This window comes from Prorops nasuta, unplaced genomic scaffold, assembly GCF_024137725.1.
Source record: "Prorops nasuta isolate Cenicafe-Biocafe unplaced genomic scaffold, Cenicafe_Pnas_1.2 PNAS00094, whole genome shotgun sequence".
Lineage (NCBI taxonomy): Eukaryota > Metazoa > Arthropoda > Insecta > Hymenoptera > Bethylidae > Prorops > Prorops nasuta.
In genome coordinates this window covers 4133-13859 of record NW_027116891.1, presented here as the reverse complement: position 1 = coordinate 13859, position 9727 = coordinate 4133, and the positions used below count along the sequence as shown (strand labels likewise).

Below are 9727 nucleotides of genomic sequence, written 5' to 3'. Positions count from 1 at the left end.
TAATTGTTTAAGCAGTCAATGTGCTAGTTCAATCGATCTTTAAAGCTGTTCAATCAACTAGTTTAGCAGTTCGACCGACAGGTTCAGCGGTTCAACCGACCTGTTTAGCGGTTCAATCAAGCTGTTCAGCGGTTCGATTGACCGGTTTAGCGGTTCGACTGACCGGTTCAACGGTTCACCTGACCGGTTTAGCGGTTCAACCGATCTGTTTAGCGGTTCAACTGACCTGTTTAGCGGTTCAACCGATCTGTTTAGCGGTTCAACTGACCTGTTTAGCGGTTCAACCGACCTGTTTAGTAGTTCAACCGACCTGTTTAGCGGTCCAATCGAGCTGTTCAGCGGTTCGATTGATCGGTTTAGCGGTTCGACCGACCGGTTCAACGGTTCACCTGCCGGTTTAGCGGTTCAACCGACCTGTTTAGCGGTTCAATTGAGCTGTTCAGCGGTTCAACCGACCTGTTTAGCGGTTCAATCGAGCTGTTCAGCGGTTCGATTGACCGGTTTAGCGGTTCGACCGACCGGTTCAGCGGTTCAATCGAGCTGTTTAGCGGTTCAACCGACCTGTTTAGCGGTTCAACCGACCTGTTTAGCAGTTCAATCGAGCTGTTCAGCGGTTCAACCGACCTGTTTAGCGGTTCAATCGATTGGTTCAACGGTTCACCTAACCAGTTTAGTGGTTCGATCGACCTGTTTAGCGGTTCAATCAATCGGTTTAGCGGTTAACCGACCTCTTTAACGATTCGACCGACCGGTTTACCGATCCAAGTGACCCGTTTATCTGTATAACTGGTTTGCTTAATAATGTAACCGGTCCGTTTTGTGTAATTAAAAGCTTTACACTGTTCAATGCACTACGTTAAACTAACACTTTCCAGCACTGATATGATGCTTTATGCAACTCGATGGTTGCATACTCATTGAATCCCTTCCGATATCGACCATTTTGCATACCACTGTCCTTATCAATTACTAAACATCCATTATCTTCCTGCCAACACTTTGAACACAATTCGCAAACTTTTTCAAATGTCATATCAGTGTTTACATGATCTTTGTAAACATGCTTCAAGTTAGTCCCATCCTGCTTAAAAATGATTATCATATTTGCATTGTCACGAATCAGATGTTTTGGGATCTTGGCATAGGTCTGACAAAGATAGAAGCAATCGATGCTCGAGTGCCGACCCATTGAAAAGTAGTCTCTTATATTGTCCTGCTTATCGCTTGCCACATCATCAAATATAAAGATTGAATTTGGTAATGCATCTGTCACATTTATAACCTCACTATTATTTGAAAATTGATGATAACCAATTTCCTCCATATCTGTCAATAGCTGTTCCAAGTAACGGTACTTCGGTTGCTGTAACGATTTCGAGTAAACGTACAGGTTGTCAAATCTTACACCGTGAGGACTTTCAATAAGACTTAGCAATACGTTTGTTTTCCCACAATTTGAGGGTCCGCAAACTATACAGCGTATAGTTGACGGTAGCAAAGTTCCATGACGTTTCATATCACTAACGGTGGCAGTGTGATAATCGGTATTAGAGATATTGATACTTAATGGCTGCTTTACGAAATGCATTCTCGAACGACTGTGAGGTTAAAACTTAATTGCACGAGCTATTTATAGGCATGAAATCAGAGAATTGAATCAGTTTTTATTATGCCTGCATTTGTGTTGGATGTTACAAGTTTGGAGGAGTTAAGCAGTGATCAATTGGAATACGTACCGAAAATTGTACTTTTAAAGTACTTTTCACACAGTATTGACAGATATTGGAATAAATTACCCAAGCATATTCGTGCAGATCCTGAGGTTCAAAAATATCGCTAATGTTTACAACATTTCAATCTACCTAATACTACTCATGCGGATGGACTACCACCGTTGATAAAAGATTGTTATACATGTCGTGCGTCGGATGTGGATCATTTCTCAATAAAACAATAAACAAACTACCGTTTGAGCTTCATTTACCGGGATACAATTACTGTGGACCAGGAACTCGACTTCAAGAACGATTAGCACGTGGTAATCGAGGTGTGAACCAGCTGGACGAAGCCTGTCTGGAACACGATATCGCATATTCACAATATAAAGACCTATCGCAGCGTCATCAAGCTGATAAAGTGCTCGCAAAACGTGCACGTAGACGTATCACAGCTGGTGACGCAACCTTGGGTGAGCGTGCTGCAGCAACAGCTGTCTGGGCATCTATGAACGCAAAGCGTAAACTTGGTTTAGGATTACAAACAGATATGGTGAGGAAAGCAGCAGTGAGAAAAACTGGAAATAGTGCTGTAAAAAAACGTAAAATTCGAGTGCCTAAAAAACGGGGCGGCTTGTTGCCTCTGCTCCCACTGCTAGGTGCGGTGGGAGCACTAGCAGGTGGAGCATCAGGTATAGCGAAAGCTGTAAACGATGCCAAAGCTGCGAAAAAACAGTTGGAAGAAATGCAGCGTCACAATCGTATGATAGAAGCAACTGCAAGAGACGGACGGGGGCTATATCTCGCACCGTACAAACGAAGCGGAGGAGGCGTAGCAAAAAAATCAATGTCAAAGAAGCGAACAAAAAAGTAACTGTACACGGTCTACCAAGATCTGGTGCTACAAGTAATATTCAATTATCTCACGTATGTCGTGATATACCAAATTTCAGTGGAGTCTTTATGCGTACAAGTCTACCACGAAACGGTCCATGGTCTAATGAATGTGCAATCGTTAACCTTGAAGATTCTAATGGTCCAGGCACTCACTGGGTTGCCTACGTTAAATGCAATAATCTTGTAAAGTATTTCGATTCTTTCGGTAATCTGAAACCACCGACTGAACTTGTTCGGTACATCGGTCCGCTTAGTACAATTTATTACAATCATGACCAATATCAGTCGTATGATACGAGCATTTGTGGTCAGTTGTGTGTTAAATTTCTAAGAGAACAGACAAAATGTCTTTAACATTTACGCTATCAGGACACGGTCATGTGTTGGAATCAAATTTTTTCCCTCCGATCAATCTAGACGACGGTCACTATGAACTGGGGCTCGTAGATTTTCAAAGTTTCTATTCGATCGCCAATGTAGATGAGACGAATAATAATTTTTACTTTGGTAAAAATAAACTAATAACCATACCTACAGGCTGTTATGAGTTGAGTGCGATAAATGAATACTTGCGTATGCGGTTGGAGTTACCTTATGATGATAATGTTATTATTCTGCGCGCCAATAATAACACACTGAAAAGTGAAATAATGTGTAAATATTCTATTGATTTTACAAAAATTAATAATATTGGTTCTCTGCTAGGATTTTCGTCGGACCGCGTAATCCTACCAAACACTTGGGCTGAATCGGACGAACCTGTGAATATTTTAAAAGTAAATATTCTACGTATCGAATGTAATATTACCGCTGGTGCATATACGAACGGTAGACCACAACATGTCATCCACGAATTTTTCCCAAGCGTTCCACCAGGCTATAAAATCTCGGAAACACCGAAGAACGTCATTTACTTGCCAGTCATTGCAAGGGTAATCGATCGTTTCACATTACGTATTCTCGATCAAGACAATCGTCCTGTAAATTTTGGAAAGGAGGAAATCACCATACGATTACACATTAGAAGATGTTGATTTATAAGAATACCGACGATTATAAACCAACATTACTCGATGAACCAATCAGTCAATTAGCTGCAACAGAGCTGAATACATCAGTTCAGAGTGAAATAGGGAAAAACGTGATCGGTGACAAAAAAGTTTTGACAAGAAAAAATATAAATTTTTTACACTCATTGGGTCTGACTGTGAAGAAAAGAAATCATGGATCCATTGAACGTTACCGCACAGCCTGCGTACGACAACCGCATCACTAAATTGGAAATACATGCTTGCAATCCGTATGCGAATGCATCATTGGGAAATAGCGATGAAATTCGTATCCCAATACAACAGCAAGATTTGATTCTTTTGCCCAGTGGTAGTTACCTCTACATAGAGGGGAAGCTGATTGAAGGTACTCGTGCTGCTACTACACCTTTGACGGATAAAGTTATGCTCGACGCTAATTCCATGGCATTTCTGTTCGATGAAATTCGTTATGAATTGAACGGTATTGAAATTGATCGGTGCAAAAACGTTGGTATCACTACCAGTATGAAGAATCTCATATCTTTAAGCAGTGAAGAGAGTATGAGTCTACGTCATTCTGGCTGGTTCGTTGCCACTCAAGAGCGTGAAAATGTTGCTGACACATTCAGCTTTTGCGTTCCCCTGCATATGCTGTTGGGATTCTGCGAAGATTACAAACGTGTCGTTATCAATGCATGCCATGAGCTCGTTCTGATACGAGCGCGTAATGATATAAATTCAATATTTTCTTCGAATCAGTTTACCGATTCTGGGATTGAACTGCATCGAGTGCAATGGAGAATGCCTCACGTAACTTTAAATGAATTTACCAAACTACAATTTCTACGCATTATCGAGCAGAATAAAAATCTCACCATGGCTTTTCGTTCCTGGCAGCTCTACGAATATCTCCTTTTACCTCAAACACAGCGACATACATGGGCTGTTAAAGCAGCTACACAATTGGAAAAGCCTCGATACGTGAGACTGGCGTTTATAAAGAATAAGAGGAACGATCAATATTCGAATGTACTTAAATTTAGCGATTGCGATGTACGTGATGTTAAAGTCTATTTAAATTCTGAATTTTATCCGTTCGATCGTCTCGACACTGATTTCACGAAATCTCGCTACTCCGTACTCTATGATATGTATGTAAAGTTTTTCCACTCATATTATGCTGGTGAAAAACTGTCGAAACCAATGCTCGATTACCTAAACTTCTTGCAATACGGTCCGCTCTTTGTAATTGATTGTTCACATCAGAACGAGTCAGTGAAAACCGGCACGGTCGATGTTAAGATTGAAATCGAGTGTTGGAAAAATATTCCGAGTAATACTACAGCCTATTGTTTAATTATACATGATAAAATTATAGACTATAATCCGCTTACGAATATTGTTAGAAATGTAAGTTAGATATGTAAGGTTAGAAAAAAAAGTAAAGCACTTTTTAATAAATATATTAAGCATTTTATTCACTCATTTATTATACAAAGCACTTATTGTTTAATCTTAAATTCTAAATTATTATAATTCCCGCCTAAGTATTTCATGATTAAAATATTTTGTGATGCTGCATTTATCAGCTCCGTAAACTGATCCTGCGATTCGAGTAAGGCAACCATCCGGGCAGGGAGATAAAACCAATCCTCCGTTGATAGTTTCGCTATTATCCTCATTCCATATTTAGTCTTTATTTTCATCATTTTAATTATTTCATATTCTTTATTTTCCTCGAGACTGTTTAATTTAACAAATGTCTTCTCAGAGATGCATTAACTCCAGTTAAAAATGCCATTTTATCTAGACCCTGTATTGCAGAAAACTATTATTATTATTATTATTGAAAACTAAAACAATATTTGAATAATATATTCCTACCTTTCTTTATCAGTTGAGACTGAGGTATAAACTGATCAGAGTATTCTTACTGGTTGTGGTTGATGCACTAACTAAAGTACTGATTTGAAGATTCTTGCTGGTTGTGTGGTCGATGCACTAACTAAAGTTTGAACAGATTGAAGCTGGTTCACTATTGTTCGAATCCATTTATATAGAAAAAAATGTTGATGGAAGGGGTAAAATTCATTGGTGGAAGGGGTAAATAATTTTTTGTTGAAAATGTGTAAGATGATATACTGCTGATTAATCAAATTATGACTCTATTAAAATAATATGCATGAATCATTCAAGAACATATTGATGATCTTCAATGTGTTAGCGATCAACATATCTGTAAAGATCTATCATCTGGATAAAACATATATTAATATTTAAAAAAAAAATATGATCTTGCTGAAGATCTCAATTTCACCATACGTAGACATATCGTTATACGGTAAGGTCCAGTGTGGAGCGTATAAGAGGTACTAAATTTTCATCACGTGCTGATATTTAATACGTCAAAGATATTTGTATATCTAGAGTAGGCTTCTCTCTCGCTGAATTTTGATGCATCAAAAGTATTTGAACATCCAAAACATATATCGTTCATACAAACCTTTCTAATATGTATCATATGAAAGAATTAAACGACTTAGGCTTATTAATAAAATTATTCTTCTATTAAAAGCATGCGTATGAATTTAAGTAATGGGGGATAGTGCTACACATATCATCAATTGGTCAATCTTGAAAAATTTATCACGAAAGTGTTGTGATAAATTTTCGATTACGGTTAATCGTAGAAATTTACTACACCATTGTATGTATTATATCTTAAGCATTTCTCTCTCTGCCTTGCATCTCTATTACGTTCATTCTCATGATGATTTTGGTTTCTTCGCTTAGTAAGAGGATGATATGTGTTTATTTATCTAAACTGGGGTGTAATTCTATCAAAAGAAATAAAACATGAATGATAAGTACACACACACAGCGATTTTCGTTGAAAGGGCGACTCTTCTTAAGGTAGCTGGAGGTGGAAATGTTTTATATACTTAAGTAATTCTAAACAGCTCATTAAAGTTCTGTTCTTACCTCCAAGAGTTCAAATAGTAGCAGTAGAAAATGGGTAGAAGTAATATAATGTGCGAATGCTGTATGAATGTAAACATTATAAATATCTTAGACGAAATTGACAGAGATTTGGAGATAATATTGGAACGTTTAATTGATAGTGATGAAGAAGGACAAATAGAGAAGGAGGATGAAGTATATGACAGTGATGTGGAAAACGAAGGGTACGAGGGTGATGATGAGGAAGAAGAGGTACAGGAAGAACAGCATATATACGTGGAAGAGGAGGAAATACAGTTCCTTTATGAACTACACCACGCATATACAGCTGAAAGTGAAGTGTATGAAGAAATAGTGAATATTATAGAAGAGAATGGGGGTGGTAGTAATATAGTTCAAGATATAGCAGAACATAACATTGATATGGGTATATTGAATGCGGTAAATAAAATGGTGATGGTAGTGGAGTGTTTGGGAACTGATGAGGAAAGTGATGATGATATAGAAATGGTAGAAGTGAAGAAAGCAGATGTGATTGAACTTTTGGATTCAGATAGTGAAAACAGTGATGGTATAGAAATGGTAGAAGTCGATGTGATTGAACTTTTGGATTCAGATAGTGAAAACAGTGATGGTATAGAGATGGTAAAAGTTGATGTGATTGAACTTTTGGATTCAGGTACTGAGAACTGTGATTAAGGTTTTTAGAGACAGACGTTGAAAACAGTAATAATAGTTATAATGATATGGAAATGTTAAAAGTAAATGATATAGAAGTAAAGGATGTGGAAGTGGTAGATTTTGAATAACAATGAGGAAAATTGTAATGATATAGGCATGAAATGAATATGAAGGAGAAATAGATTGTAAGGAACGAATGAAATGTGTGAGTGTGAAATTTGAAGCATTGTGATTAGAATGTATTTGTATCTTTGAGTTATTTTAAATACGTATCAATTCAGCAATAAGCGCAAGGGGAATCTATTTTACCATCTAGGAAACTGCTTTTACTAACTGAGACCTGACGTCAGAGGAGTGGGAGTGTGACGTCAAAATGCTGCAAGTATCCTCCCGCACCCCCGCAACCCTCTCGCCTATACTTGCTGCGAGCTCACGTGGAGCCTCCGATTTCCCCACCACCACCGCTTAGCACTTCTTGGCTCCCCCCACTACCTCGCAACCAGGCTCACCCGAGTGGACAGGAGTGGGGGGGGGGGGGCCAGAACCGGCCTTACTACACTACTGAGTACTTATATGGGACCAGGGTAACTTACTTGGGGCCAGGGTGTACTTATTATAGGGCTAGGTTAACTCTCTTGGGGTCAGGGAGTACTTATAAGGGACTAGGGTAACTCACTTGGGGTCTGGGAGTACATATAAAGCGGCTAGGATAACTCACTTGGGATCAGGGAGTACTTATAAAGGGGCTATGGTAACTCGCTTGGGGCCAGGAAGTACCAATATGAAACTAGGGTAACACACTTGGGGTCAGGGAGTACTTATAATGGGGCTAGGATAACTCACTTGCGGTCAGAGAGTACATATAAAGGGGCTAGGATAACTCACTAGGGGTCAGGGAGTACATATAAAGGGGCTAGGATAACTCACTTGGGGTCAGGGAGTACTTATAAAGGGGCTATGGTAACTCACTTGGGGTCAAGGAGTACTACTATTGGACTAGGGTAACTCACTTGCGGTCAGAGAGTACATATAAAGGGGATAGGATAACTCACCTGGTGTCAGGGTGTATATATATGGGACTAGGGTAACTCACTTGCGGTCAGAGAGTACATATAAAGGGGCTAGGATAACTCGCTTGGGGTCAGGGAGTACTTATAAAGGGGCTAGGGTAACTCACTTGCGGTCAGAGAGTACATATAAATGGGCTAGGATAACTCACTTGGGGTCAGGGAGTACATTTATGGGACTAAGGTAACACATTTGGGGTCAGGGAGTACTTGTAAAGGGGCTAGGGTAACTCACTTGCAGTCAGAGAGTACATATAAAGGGGCTAGGATAACTAACTTGGGGTCAGAGAGTACATATAAAGGGGCTAGGATAACTCACTTGGGGTCAGGGAGTACTTATAAAGGGGCTATGGTAACTCACTTGGGGTCAGGGAGTACTTATTTGGGACTAGGGTATTCACTTAGGGACAGGGAGTACTTATATGGGACTAGGGTAACACATTTGCCGTCAGAGAGTACATATAAAGGGGATAGGATAACTCACTTAGGGTCAGGGAGTACATTTATGGGACTAAGGTAACACATTTGCGGTCAGAGAGTACATATAAAGGGGTTAGAATAACTCACTTGGGGTCAGGGAGTACATATAAAGGGGCTAAAATAACACACTTGAGTGCAGGGAGTACTTATATGAGACTAGGGTAACACACTTGGGGTCAGGGAGTACTTATAAAGGGGTTTGAATAACTCAATTGCCTTCAGAGAGTACATATAAAGGGGCTAGGATAACTCAATGCCGTCAGAGAGTACATATAAAAGGGCTAGGATAACTCACTTGGGGTCAGGGAGTACTACTATGGGAGTAGGTTAACGCACTTGCGGTCAGAGAGTACATATAAAGGGACTAGGGTAACACACTTGCGGTCAGAGAGTACATATAAAGGTTATATGGTATCTCACTTGGGGTCAGGGAGTAGTTATATGGGACCAGGGTAACTCACTTGGGACCAGGGTGTACTTATTAAAGGGCTAGGGTAACTCACTTGGGGTCTGGGAGTAAATATAAAGCGGCTAGGATAACTCACTTGCGGTCAGAGAGTACATATAAAGGGGATGGGATAACTTACTTGGGGTCAGGGAGTACTTCTAAAGTGGCTAATGTAACACACTTGGGTTCAGGGAGTATTTATATGAGACTAGGATAACACACTTGGGGCCAGGGAGTACTTATAAAGGGGTTTGAATAACTCACTTGCGGTCAGAGAGTGCATATAAAGGGGATAGGATAACTCACTTGGGGTCAGGGAGTACTTATAAAGGGGCTATGGTACCTCACTTGGGGTCAGGGGAGTACTTATATGGGACCAGGGTAACTCACTTGGAGCCAGGGTGTACTTATTAAAGGGCTAAGGTAACTCTCTTGGGGTCAGGAAGT

At 39.8% G+C, this 9727-nt stretch overlaps 1 protein-coding gene across 1 annotated transcript; it reads left to right on the top strand.

Moving 5' to 3' along the window:
- Nucleotides 1-6238: 6238 nt before the first annotated feature.
- LOC136784890 (uncharacterized) lies at nt 6239-7413 on the top strand. Its single transcript, XM_066745815.1, has 4 exons — nt 6239-6322; nt 6604-6659; nt 6730-7238; nt 7313-7413. Exons 1-4 carry the CDS (start codon nt 6239-6241, stop codon nt 7411-7413), a joined length of 750 nt encoding a protein of 249 aa, XP_066601912.1.
- Nucleotides 7414-9727: the final 2314 nt, after the last annotated feature.